General features: G+C 44.2%; 1 protein-coding gene across 3 annotated transcripts in view; it reads left to right on the plus strand.

Annotated features, from left to right (window-relative positions):
• RGS12 (regulator of G-protein signaling 12) overlaps nucleotides 1-13,283 on the plus strand; it is a 164,142-nt gene that overhangs the window by 88,924 nt on the left and 61,935 nt on the right. For all 3 annotated transcript variants that reach the window (XM_019526049.1, XM_019526051.1, XM_019526050.1), the window contains 3 exons: nucleotides 1,821-1,990; nucleotides 4,529-4,621; nucleotides 7,364-7,507. In XM_019526049.1, coding sequence (XP_019381594.1) covers nucleotides 1,821-1,990; nucleotides 4,529-4,621; nucleotides 7,364-7,507 — 407 coding nt within the window. The remainder of the gene's footprint in view (nucleotides 1-1,820; nucleotides 1,991-4,528; nucleotides 4,622-7,363; nucleotides 7,508-13,283) is intronic.

The following is a 13,283-nucleotide window of genomic DNA, read 5'->3' on the forward strand; positions in this document are numbered from 1 at the left end:
AAATGATGGTAGCCATAGCTGGTGTTCCAAAAAAGTAATCTATTTTCTTTAGAAACAATTATATGTTGAAATTAAGCTATTACTTCTACGGATTTTTTTCTGTTGCAGTATCCTGTTAAGAAAGCTCCAAAATCCTCTAAAAAGGAAAGACTGAACAATAACAGCCTGAGAAGTACCTACCCTGGCTTGTTAGTCGCATGTGACAGGGAGGCCTCTGGAGACTGAAGAGTACTTGTAGCCTATTTGCTGTTCTCCAGGAAGCGGGGTTAGGTGTCTGCTAGGGGTTCACTGATGAAGATTTTTTGGGCCGAAACCAATGGCAGATTATTAACGAGCCTTATCGGCCACTATTGATCCGATTGCGAATATGCAAGCCCAGCAGCAGCATCTGGCTGGTAAATCTCTTGGGAGGGAAGGGGTTTGGGGGAGCCAGATCAAGGCCCCCATGGTGAGGGAGGGAGTAGGAGTGGGGCTGGAGCAGGGGCAGGCACTCTCCAGCCAGGGCAGGATGCGGGATGGAGCCGTGAGTGGCTCATCCTGGGGGGGATGCGAAGAGGGGGGTAGTGGTGGCTCCCATCGCTGTGTGCACCCCCAGGGGAGGTATGGGGGGGTATGTGCCCCCCCCCGATCTGTGTGCAGGGTGAAGATATGCTGACGCTGAGCTCTGGGGCCAGGGGCAGCGCTGGACTCTTCTTGGCAGGGGGGATGGTCTGGGGCTGCACTTAGGGCAGATGGTGGTGGCGGTGCTGGGAGAGGGGAGATGAGGGGGGCTGTAGTCGCACCAAACTTCACCATAGCCCCCCCTCCCAACACCGCCACCACTTTTCCAAGTGCAGCCCCAGCCCAACCCCCCCACTGGGAAGAACCTGGCACCAGCCCCAGCACTGAGCAGCAGCCCGCCCTCACCCTGCTCATAGATTGGGGGGCACGCACACCCCATGTGTCCCCTGGTGGTGCATGTCCCCCAGATGAGCCACTTGTGGCTTCATCCTGTACCCTGCTCCCCCCACAACCCTGGCTGGGCAGCCCATGCCTCAGCCCCTGCCCTCCTCCCTCCCTCCCTCACTGGAGGGGCCTTGATCTGCCCCCCCATGGCCCTCCCCCCCACAGACTTACCAGCTGAACGCTGTACTCCTGGCTGCATGCGTGCTGTGGCTGTGCACATGCACGTGGCATTTATCGGCAACGTTATTGGCCATATTAGCCAAAAAACCTGATTGCTGATAATGTCAATTTTCCTTTTATTGGTGCTGATACGATGTAGACCAGTGTATCAGTGCACCTCTAGTGTCTGCTGTTGTGAGGGTTCCCCGTTCATTTTGGAACTTATACTATGATGCCTCTGATGACTGTGGGTTGTGCTGCTTCTGTCCTTTCTTGGGAATTCTGGATCCATGTTAAAAGTCCATTCTCCCTGTGTAATTCTGTGGAGGGAAGCAAGCCACATGATGATTTTGAAAGGATAGAGGGGTTTGTGGGACATGCGTGCCCAAATTGCTATTTTTTGGGTGCAAATAATGGAGACACTTTCCCCTTCTCCTTGTTCCTTTGCAGTCCTGGTAGTGGTTGCTGCCAGAGTATTTCCTTTCGCAATTACAATAGCAGTGCAATTCTCTTGTCAGTGGGAAAGAAGAGAGTTTGGGGGAGTTATTTTTTTCACCGATTCCAAAGGTGGGGGAAGGGCATCTTTATGAAATGTACACTATTGTGACCATATGTGGGTGTCATGTAAAGCCTAGTAAAAAAAATATTACTAAGGAGAGGGGGGAGATGAACAAGAAAATGTTGACAAGCCTGTATGTTGCTTTTTATTCAAACAGAGCTGAACAGTACTGATTTAAAGGACTGCATCAGTGAGAATAGCCTCAGTAGCAATGCTAGTCTTCCTAGTGTGCAGAGCTGTCGGCGACTTCGAGAAAGAAGAGTTGCAAGCTGGGCTGTTTCATTTGAACGTCTTCTTCAAGATCCACTTGGCATTAAATATTTTTCTGTAAGTAGGGAGGGACAGGGAGATGATTTCCAAAATATATGGCAACTTTTCAAAGGGTTTTTGCACTGCTTTCAGCACGTCCTGATATTTTGGAATAAGAGATTGTTATAATGAAAAATTAGCATTTTAAATATGTATTTTAGCTTAAAGAAGACTGACCTTATAGCTGAACCTGCTTCCATAGTAACCCACTGATACTTATATCAGCGTGTGACAATTAAACTTTTACTGTTTTTTCTCTGTATATTTTTAGTAAAGTTTCTGTATTTCTTATGGCAGTGGACAGTGGTATGCAACGTAACATTTTTACAGAAGAAATTATTTAGAACAACATTTACAAGGAATTTGTTGAACATTTAATAATTTGACTACTCAGAACTTTTAAGCAACTTGTGGAAGCTTCTTTCAAATGATCTGACAATGTATATCTAGCTATATTGAAGAAATTTGTTAGCTTGATACTTCTAATCCATTGGAGAATGAAGTAGTAACCAGCCTTGGTTAGAATTGAATGTCACAGTAGTAATGCTAAATATTTGCAAAGTACGAATTAAGCCTCACAAGACACCTATGAATAAGTAATATTCCTATTTTGCAGAAGAGAGATTGAGGCTTGAGGGGCATTTTTACATGTGATCTGGGAGCAGGGAGGGAAGGGTGCTTTAATTAGAGGGGCTCCAAGATCCGGTCTAATTAAAGCACCTGGAGCATCTCATGTATCAGCGTGCCCGCACTTCAAAATGGCAGTGGGACGCTTTATGTAAAGCTTATTTAACAAGTTTTAATGTGACCCTGCTGCCATTTTGAAGCACGGGGACACTGGTTCACGAGACACAGAGGCTGGCTGGAGCACGGTAATTACCATGCGTTGGAGCAGCCTCCCGGCTAGGCACCTGTAGATGTTAACTGACTAGTTCTCAGTTAAAGAGTCTGGTATGGTACACATATCCAAATCAACACAGTTGGTTAATGTGGTCAAAACTATTTTAAAAAAGCAGAATTTATTATGCGAATTTTGTAAGAACCCAGGGGAAAAACTAGGACTTCCTTCATCGTAAGAAGTTTGATGGTATAAGGAATTCATTAAAGGGGGAGGAGGTTGAGTATTTGGTTCTTGCCATTACTTGTATTTTGCTCACCCTAGCAGCCTAAATAGGCTCATAATTTGTGAGTTAAGAATGAGACTTTTCTTCAGATCTAATTACAATTTGTCTGTCTTCTGGGAGAAATGTTACCTCTTTTTTTTCCTGCCGATGTGTGTGTCAGATGACCAAAAAGCATTAGTTTTTGGCAGCAAAGTAAGTAGGTGACATACCCCTAGCAGCAGAAAACCTCATTTTAGAACTGTATTTCCCTGAATGCCCTTCACTAATGTCTCACTTGCTTGGGTATGTATGCTGGTACTCATCCCCTTCCTTGGCAGGACATGGAACTCATGTCCTGTTCTCCTGTCCATCTTTCTGCTGCTACATTTGTTACAGTTTGGTCCAACATGCTTTTGTAAAGATTCCTCTCAAAACAGCTGTAAATCAGGATAATTCCAGTGAATACAGCATAAAACCTACATGAAAGAAGAATCAATATTTTGGAACCAAAATTTTAATTGTATGAAGTTTCAGAGAATAAAGCCTGAATAGATATTGTTGAAAATTGTGCGTGTTGCTTAATTAAAAAAATACATATTTCCAGTTGGATTCCTTTGTCTCTTTTAATGGATTAAGTGTTTGCAAGAAGGATGTGCAGAAAGAAGATCCAATTGCACTGCTCTCTGGAGCAGGAACAAGTTTTTGTTTGTACATTGTCTAGCACAGTGGAGTCCCAATTTTTACCTAGGACCTTTGGGTGGCCTAGTGAAATTTAAGTAATAAGAATATATTAATTATAAATAATACTGACAGATTTGCCTTTTTACTAAAAGAAGCATCTTCTCAAGAGAGCAAGTGTGACCAGATAAATGAGCAAAATTGAAGGTTATTTAATAATTTCTGTGACGCAGAAAGACTTAATAACTAGACAATTGATTTGGGGCACTGTTCTGTAAACAGCCACTCGCATGAATAATCATAGAAGTGAGGACCAATTATTTGAGCACAGAATTGCACTCTAGGAGCTAATGGTTAGCATTTTGCAATGTATTCTAATAGAACTGCAGTTAAAAATAAGCAGCTTTTCTACAGTGGAAGAATTTTAGTATAATTATAAATTACTTGCATCCTTATCAAAATGTGTTAATAAGTGAACCAGTCTAAATGCATGCAGAGCTTTAAATATATTCTCTGTACTTTGAAATATATTGCTTGTAACTTGATTCATTTTTCCAAATTGAATGTGTTGTGAGAAAAAAGGGAAAATTTATCATAAGTTAGGTTTTGCTTATATTAAACCTGACTGAACCTAACAGACATAGTTCACTGAATTTGAACATTACATACACTTCAAACCTTTTTTCCTTTTCATCTAACTATAAGCATTTAAAAATTTTAAACAAATTGTTTTTTCTTTATGGTTTATTTCCTGTTTGTTTATTTTTCCCTATAGGAATTTTTACGGAAGGAGTTTAGTGAAGAAAACATTTTATTCTGGCAGGCCTGTGAATATTTTAACCATGTTCCTGCACATGACAAAAAAGAGGTAAAATAATTTTATGTTTTCACATATTAAGTTTGCTTGCTGAAAGCTTATACTCCTACAAGTCAGCTGAGGTCACATGGACTATCTTTAGTCCTGGGACTGTGGTTCCATCAGAATTACATTGGTACTGTCATTTTGGTTTAGGGGTCTCTCTTAGGATCTCAGTCCTTTGAGAAACTCTGTCTACATCCCATTCATAGATGTTAGGGTCAGAAGGGACCTCAGTAGGTCATTGAGTCTGACCCCCTGCCTTGGACAGGAAAGAGTGCTGGGGTCAGATGACCCCAGCTAGGCGCTTGTTGAGTCTCCTCTTGAAGACCCCAAGGTAGGGAAGAGCACCACTTCCCTTGGACGCCCATTCCAGATTCTGGCAACCCTTACTGTGAAGCAGTTCTTTCTCACATCCAACCTAAATCTGTTCTCCATCAATTTGTGGCCATTGTTTCTAGTTACTCCAGGGGGTGCCCTAGTAAATAGAGCGTCTCCTATTCCCTGCTGCCCTACCCTGATGAATTTATAGGCAGCCACAAGATCACCTCTCAGCCTTCTCTTGCAAAGGCTGAAGAGATCTAGGTCCCTCAGTCTCTCCTCATAGGGCCTTGCCTGCTGATGTCTGACCACATGAATGGCCTCCTGAATCCTCTCAAGATTTTCTGCATCCCTTTTGAAGTGCAGTGCCCAAAACTGGATGCAGTACTCCGACTGTGGCCTGACCAGTGCCACACAGAGTGGAAGCATCACCTCCCTGGACCTGTTCGTCATGCATCTGCCAATGCACGATAAAGTGTGGTTAGCATTGTTGATCACTTTGTCACATTGATGACTCACGTTCATCTTGGAATCAACTATGACTCCAAGATCCCTTTCTGCAGCTGTGCTGCTGAGAAGGTGATCCCCCAGAGTGTAAGTGTGTTGGTGGCTCTTTTTGCCCAGGTGCAGCACTTTGCACTTGTCTTTGTTGAACTGCATCCTATTTTGTTCTTCCCATTTTCCCAACCTGTCCAGATCTGTCTGGATCTGTTCCCTAACCTCTGGTGTGTTAACTTTGTCCCATAATTTGGTATCATGTGGGTGCTTGGACAGGGTGCTCCCTATGCCCTTGTCCAAGTCACTGATGAAGACATTGAATAGCACCAGTCCAAGAACCATGCCTTGTGGGACTCCACTGCCCACATCTTTCCAGGTTGATATCGACCTAACCACCACCACTCTCTGGGTGCGACCCCTAAGCCAATTTGCCACCACCTGACTTGGTAATCATTTACATCGCAGCCTGTCAGTTTATTTATGAGAACAGAATGTGGTACTGTATGAAAGGCCTTCTTAAAGTCTAGGTACATGACATCTACTTCAACTCCTGCATCTAACCATTATCATATGGTTAAGCATTTATTTCTGCTGAAGACTGCAGTGCAATGTAGAAGTATAAAATAAGCGGCTGTTGCTGGAGGAAGATTGGCTATGGCAGCATGGAGTTTTCTGCAGGTTAATTTATGCTGCTGAGCAGGAGGGCAAGTTAGCTTGCATTGAGCTTCCAGGGCTCAAGGTAAGTTTGGTGTTTCTACCCAGCAATTCATTCTGCAGGGTATACATAGCCTCAGTATATGGTGTGATGTACAACTCATCTAGCCTTGCAAGCTGGGCCGGGGGGGTGTGGTTGGTGCATGGCCTTGATCTGAAGCATGGGATTGTGTTATTTCATCTGTGGGCCTGGACGTTTGGCAGTGGCAGCATTGATTACTGCAGCTTTGGGAGCCAGTGCAGCCATCAGTCTTTCCACTGTGAAAAGGCAGCTCAACAAGCCAGATGACATGACTTTGTGCTCCAGATCCAGCCACAGTGCTTCTCATAGGGCCAGAAATTTGGCAGCAGAACGAGTGGTGAAAATTAGTATCATTAACTCCTAATCTTGGGGCTGTATTCTTTGACACCCTTGAGGGTAAGGCTTTTTCTTCAGCCTAGTCCATGTTTTACCATTTCTCAGGTTATTCAGCTTTTTATTTGTTCTTTCTTTTTTCTCCCTGTGTCTTCAGTTTATGCATCTTCTGACACTCTTTCATGACAATTAATCTAGCTTGTTTCAATTTGTGTCATTACATCCAGAACTTTTGTGTTTGGAAACTAAATAAATTTAAAAAGAAAAAGCATAAGAATATTTTTTAGCTACAAATATTCAAGTATATGTTTTAAGTTTGCTGCCTTCTAGAATTTTAAAATGCTAAGAACTTAATTCAGTAGTGATTTTTTTTTTTTTTTTTTAAAAACACCTCCAACCACAGGCTTCTGTTCTTTGTGAAGCAGCATTTGACAGGCTTGACATATATTATCTTTGCAGCTTGAATATCTTTACACTTTCATGATGGGAACATCTCATAGCTTAGGAATAGTTATGACACACATTTGTAATGTTAAACAAAATAAAAATGTTGACCACAGAAATATTAACAAAAAGTTACGTTTATCAAAATTGCAATTAACAGTAGCTTCTAGAGTTGTAAATCTCAAGAAACAACAATAAGAAAAAATCCAGAGTAACAGAATTAGGGGGAAAAATAATACATACTTAAGGTATAAAAATAAAGTTCCTTTTTATCTTGAGAGACCAAATTACAGCCTCCTGTTTTATTAAGAAAACACGTATTAGGTCATATTTTTCTTTTGTGGGCTGGAGCGTAAAAAATACTCTACATTTAACATATTTGCAATAAATGATGCTTACAGCACGTGTGTTTTGTTTTGTAGCTTTCTTACAGAGCTCGAGAGATCTTCAATAAATTTTTGTGCAGCAAAGCTACAACTCCAGTTAATATTGATAGCCAAGCACAACTGGCAGATGATATTCTCAATTCCCCACATCCAGATATGTTCAAGGAACAGCAGCTTCAGGTTAGTTACGGAAAATGTTATTAATATTTTTGTAAATGAATGTAATTTACATTTTCCTTTTGTATGCTATATTTATTTACAAATATATAAAGATACAAACTTTCCACATGCTGCCAGTTTTGTTGCATGTAGAAAGGAACTGGATTATTCTATACAATTTTATGCACTTGGTCAGCAGTGTAAATATAAGTTATATAATCTCATAACTGCCATATAAAATTGTGTACAAGATTTTGCAGAAAGGTGTGTGTGAAATAACTAATCATAGTACTTCAACAAATAGTCTTAAAAGAAAATCACTTTTATATGGAATGTTACTTTGGCAATAAGGATTATTAACTAAATATTACAGATGTTACTTGGATACATTCTGCTATTTTCAGTCTGAATGGTTTACCAAATGTGTTTGTTTTTAGGGATTGGAAGATCTTCACTCACACTAACAGTTTTCCTTAGAAGGCAGCCTTGAAGTGTCCTAGTTAGTCTATGTTATTATATTTTAGCAGCAAAGGTACAAACATTTCAGGGCATCTTGTCTTGAGCCAAGACAATGTAGACTATTTCAGTATAATAAATTAAGAAAATATAATCAGTCTACCTTCTTCATCTGGAGTTACATAGTTATCATCTCAGCATTTAGATCTTTTTTCCAAAAAAGATTTGCAATAATAAATATTAGAATCCCATTCCTGGATCACTGGTAGAAATGAGCTTCTTTGCTAGTACAGTATATGTAGCAAGAGCTGTTCTGCAGAAAACAGAAGCAGTCCTACAAGGAGACTTAGAGGTCTGCTTAAAGTGTGTATGTTTAAGCATGTGTGTGAATTGCAATACATGTCTGAATAAATTGGTGTGCACATGCGTGCATGCGCGTGCACACACACGTGTGCGTACACACACACACACACACACTCTCTCTCTCTCTCTCTCTCTCTCTAATATCAATTGTTTTGACCTTACAAACAAAATATACTATAATTCAGCCAAAGATTTTATATTTCCTTTCTTCTTTTAAATATTCCCCTGTATATAATTTGTAGGCCTTGTGAGTGCTATATTTCAACCTTCCATTTGTAACACTTCTTTCTAGAATAATGAGGAACTTAATCTCTACTGTTTTCCTCATTTTCTAGAGGATTAAGATTTGTTAACAACTACAGCTGGTCAAGTATCATTTTTTGTATCTGATGTACAGCTGAGATGGTCTGAATTTCTGTATTGAAGGTTTAGCAATGAGGAACTTCTTTGGCTTGCAGTATTTGATTAGTCTAGTTCTCATTGGGTTGCTTCGTACAGCTTCTAAGGCGCATCATTCTGTATAATGAGAGTAATGTTAAGTTCAAGCAAGCTGGGGATGGAGCACAGGTTAGGGAAATAATAATGCAGGGCAGATGGTAATCAACTCTAGATAAAGTACTTGGAACTGAAAGCGTGGCATTAAGGTTTCAGTGTCTGTTCAACAAAGTGAATGGGTCAGAATATTTTTCTTTATATGTTTTAGCTATGTGGGAAAGCTCCTTGTATGCCTACAGGAAGATTAAAGGAAAGTGTTGGAGAGAGGATATAGGACGTAGCAGAGCCTGGCTAGTAATTTCTCCTTTTTCTGGGGGTCAACTTCTAGTGACTATGGTTAAACGTGACAGGCTGTTTTTTTTCCCCCAGCCTGAGAGCTGTATTAAATGTAACATGTCAGTATTAGCTCTAATACACTACTCTCTCAAAATACTCTATCAGAACCAGAATTTGATTTACCTTAAAATTGTAATTTGATCAGGAATATTTCATATATACCATATTTACTTACATATAAGATGGCCCTGATTCTAAGACACCTCCCAATAGTTAGATTCTATATATGGAAAATTTATAAATTCGTTATAATTTTCCAGGTATAGTGTCTAATTATTGGAGGTTGTCTTGAATTTGTTCTCTTCCCACTGCTACATGTGACAGAGCACCTTTGGTGCCTGTCACTTTAAGGGCTTTGAGTGATAACCGGACAGCCGGCAGGTGCAGGCCAGCCCTGATGAGGTGGTCACATGACCCAGTAAGGGCCATGTGACTGGAGGGGAGGGCTGAGCAGATTCTATTTTAGCTCAGGCTCTCAGAGTTGAGCCAACAGTCTGCTGCTGGCGGAGCAAGATCTGGCTGAGCGGCTGCTCAGGAACATCTTGGAGGTAAGGGCAGGGGCTGTGGGGATAGTAGGAAGCTCCTGGTCCTGGGTGTGGCAGAATGTCATCTCTCTCTCTCCCAAAACTCTGCTATCAGTCTTATTACCTATCTAACAATTTGGTTACGATGTTCACTGCAGAGGACAGACACCCCTGGCCCCATCTGCTTCAGGTAACCCTGAGTTGTAATCTGAGCTGGATACATTTCTGAGGGAGGGGGAAACCTGCTCCTTCTGCCTATGTGACTGGCCTCACGCACGTGGGTGGGTGAGGGCTTAAACTGCCTATTGTTCTAAGCAAAGTCATCATGACTGGGATGGGGCTAGAGACCCTACTAGTCTACCTAGTAACCAGTGATGCATTTCAAATTGGTTGGCTAGCAGCCAATACCTGCTGGCCTTTATTGGATCAGGTAAATGAGGTCATAAGTTAGAGGGCCTAGAAGGAGGGGTGGCAGCCATGATGAGGACTCTCAAAAAAGCTGGACCATCTGAAACTTGCTTTCTCTTTTGAAACTCATGGTCAGTGAGCTGCCTGCCTCCAGAGATAATCTCTAGCTGCCTCTGGATGATACTTGTGAGTAAGCTACTTGAGATCTAACTAGATATATAGCTTGCAGTAACTCAGGTGTGTGATCAAAGGCTACCATGCCACTGTTTGCTCTAAGGTATTTCTCTGATATTGCTCTATCCTCTACCCTACTCTAAACCTACTCCTTGTAATCGATAATGTTCTCCTCTGTACCTAGCATGGGAGACTTATTGGGAGAGGGTCTAGATTATGCCTTGGGGTCCCTTGGGTCTGGCTGACTAAGGGAGACCACCATTTGTGCTTCAGACTAAGGGAAGCATCCCAAGTTCTTGCAGTGGGCTGAGTAATCTCAAGAAGTACTAGGCCTCTGTTTTCCAGGGAGCATAACAGGGCAAACATCTGTCTGGACCCTGGGTGGTGGTGGTGTTACCCCCAGGCTTGAGGGTGTGCTCCGGAAAGGGTGTCAGCTGGACATGAGGCAGCCCAGGGAGGCACTCGGAACTTGGAACATAGTCGGGTGCAGTCAGGTGGGTGACTCAGTGCAGAAGCACCCCCTACTGGCCTGCCACACTGGGTATGACTTGAAACTGCACCCTGCTGGGGAAGGATGGCCTGGTAGAGCTACCTATGGTGGGGTAGCTCCCCAGAAATGTCAGGCCAGTTGATTCCCTAGTGAAAGACAGGTAGGGGCTCCTTATGACCCCAGCCCCCACTCCTCAGTGGATAAATATGAATGAGAACAGGCAGTGGGGGGTCAGGCATGCCTACAGAGGCACCTGAGCCCCCTGAAGGGGAATGTAGGACCCCAGAAGCCCCAGAGAGGGGGCAGAGAGTGGCCCATTGAGGGGGCTGAGAGCATTAGGAACAGCTAAGTGCTCAGAGAGGGTCTAGGGGCCAGAGTCAGCCTAGTGTTAGGCAAAAGGACCATCACCCATAGAGTAGGCTGCATGAAGCACCCAAAGGGCTGTGGGGAGATTGCCCAGAGTGTATTTAGGCAAGCCTGATGCTCCAAGGAGGCCACTCAGTGGAACAGGGTGGATTAGAGAGGCCCAGTGAAGGGTGGCATGAAAGAGGCTTGGTGAGAGGGGGGCAGAGTGATTGAGGCCCTGTGAGAGGGGGCAGAGTCTATGAGCTGAGTGTGAGAGGCCCAGCAAGGGGCAGAGTTTGGCCCAGCTTCTAGTTGGAGCAAGTACAATTTTGGATGCCATCTGTGAGACATGGGACACGATAAAGGGAGGTTGGAGCATGTGTAGACCCCATGGAATCGGGGCATTAAATGGGCAGCCTCCTGCTTAGTACATCATGTGTATCCAAACAAGTCGTGGCAGAAGAGACAGAGTAGACTGCCCTAGACAGAGAGGTGGGCCAGGACAGTGACTGTCCATGTGATCTTCCTCCTGTCACACTACAGCAGGGAAAATTATTTTGGGGGCCAGGTAGCCTCCTTGTCCTCTGCCCTCCAACTTCTTTCCCCTGTAGCTCCTTCCCCTCTTCCTTCATGTCAGACTTTGCTTTCCCTGAGCGCACAGAAATGAGAAGCAAATTTAAAAGTATTGACCTAGAAATAAACATACCTGTACTAACTTGCATATAGGGTAGTGATTACCCATGGACCGAGTTCACTCAGAATAGATGCAGTTTAGCTCTTTGGAAACTGCTAGAAGTTTTAACACAGAAGTACTGCATAAATACACTTTTAAGCTGCTCTTCTGTACCTATTTGTATATAGTACAAACTATGTGTGACGTTAGTCCAAAGCCAAAAGGCTCATGATTTACCATATAATTAATTGGACTGGGCACCAGCAGAGACAACGGTATTTCAAGCCATGGTAACCATATAACACAGCACTACTCAATATGTGGGTGTACTTCAGATACCACAGCCACCCCCCACCCCCCAACAAGGATTAATGTGCTCTTTATCCCCCCCACTCATGACTGGAATCAGGTGTTCTTATCATGAATCCTGGGATCCTCTATATGCAGATGAGGTGCTGTACAACCTGGTCCAGCTGCATCTCATGGAGGGTGAGGGCCACACTAATCAGGGACCCAGGTTTTCTGATTCCCATGGAAAAGCAGAGAAAGCCACAGATTTCCCTGTTTTTATCAGAGAAAAAATCTAATTTTACCTTTTAGCAGAGAAACCTGCAGATTTCCCCCTTTTGCAAAGACCTCTGCAGGCTAGCAGATTTCCAGCCTGCAAGAGCTGTTTGCAAAAGGGGCAGGAAACCCCCAGCCCTGCCCAGAGGGAGAGGGGGGAAGTGCAGGGCTTGAGGCTCTCACTCAGCCACAGCTCAGCTCGGCTTGGCTCAAGCTGACTTTCGTTCTGGAGCCTGTGTGGTAAGTGGGTCTTGCAGGGGGCTGGGGCCCCCCTCTGGCAGGGCTGGGGGGTTGTGGGTCATGGCTGGGGGTACCAGCAGGTTTGGGGGAGGGGCTGGGAGCTGACCTCACCCCAGCCTGAGCCTGCAACAGGGAGCAAGAATAGGGGAGCCGGCTCATGCTCTTTCTGCTGCAGCAGCCGCTGCCTTCTGTTGGAGGCAGGGAGCTGTGGACCCAGGTCCTTGGCCCCATAGCCCTGGCAGCTGGGGTCCCCCTCCGGCATGGCTGGGGGGCAGGGGCTGTGGGTGGGGGGCAAGGGGCACAAGCAGGGTGGGGTAGCTGTTGTGGAGGAAGAGGGGTACCAGCAGCATAGGAGGCCTTTGGGGGAGAAGGAGGGGCACCAGCAGGGCTGGGGGGGAGCTTTGGAGGGGAAGGAGGGGCCCCAGCAGGATGGAGGGCTTGGGGGGAAGGAGGGGGGCACCAGCCAGGCAGTGGGGCTTGGGGAGGGGAAGAAGGTGCACCATTAGGGCTGGGGAGATTTTGGGGGGGAGTAAGGGGCACCAGCAAGGTGGGGGGGGACTTTGGTAGGGAAGGAGGGGCAGCAGCAGGGCAGGGAGGGGGCTGTGGGGGGCCTTTAATTTTAATAACAGATTTTGGGGTTTTTATCAGAGAACTTGCTATTTTTAAATTTTTTTTTTTTATCGGGAAAACTAGGATCCCTGCTAATCATATGCATGGGGCTGAGAGGGT

Source organism: Gavialis gangeticus, unplaced genomic scaffold (assembly GCF_001723915.1).
Source record: "Gavialis gangeticus isolate Ggan-Ray unplaced genomic scaffold, GavGan_comp1, whole genome shotgun sequence".
Classification (NCBI taxonomy): domain Eukaryota; kingdom Metazoa; phylum Chordata; order Crocodylia; family Gavialidae; genus Gavialis; species Gavialis gangeticus.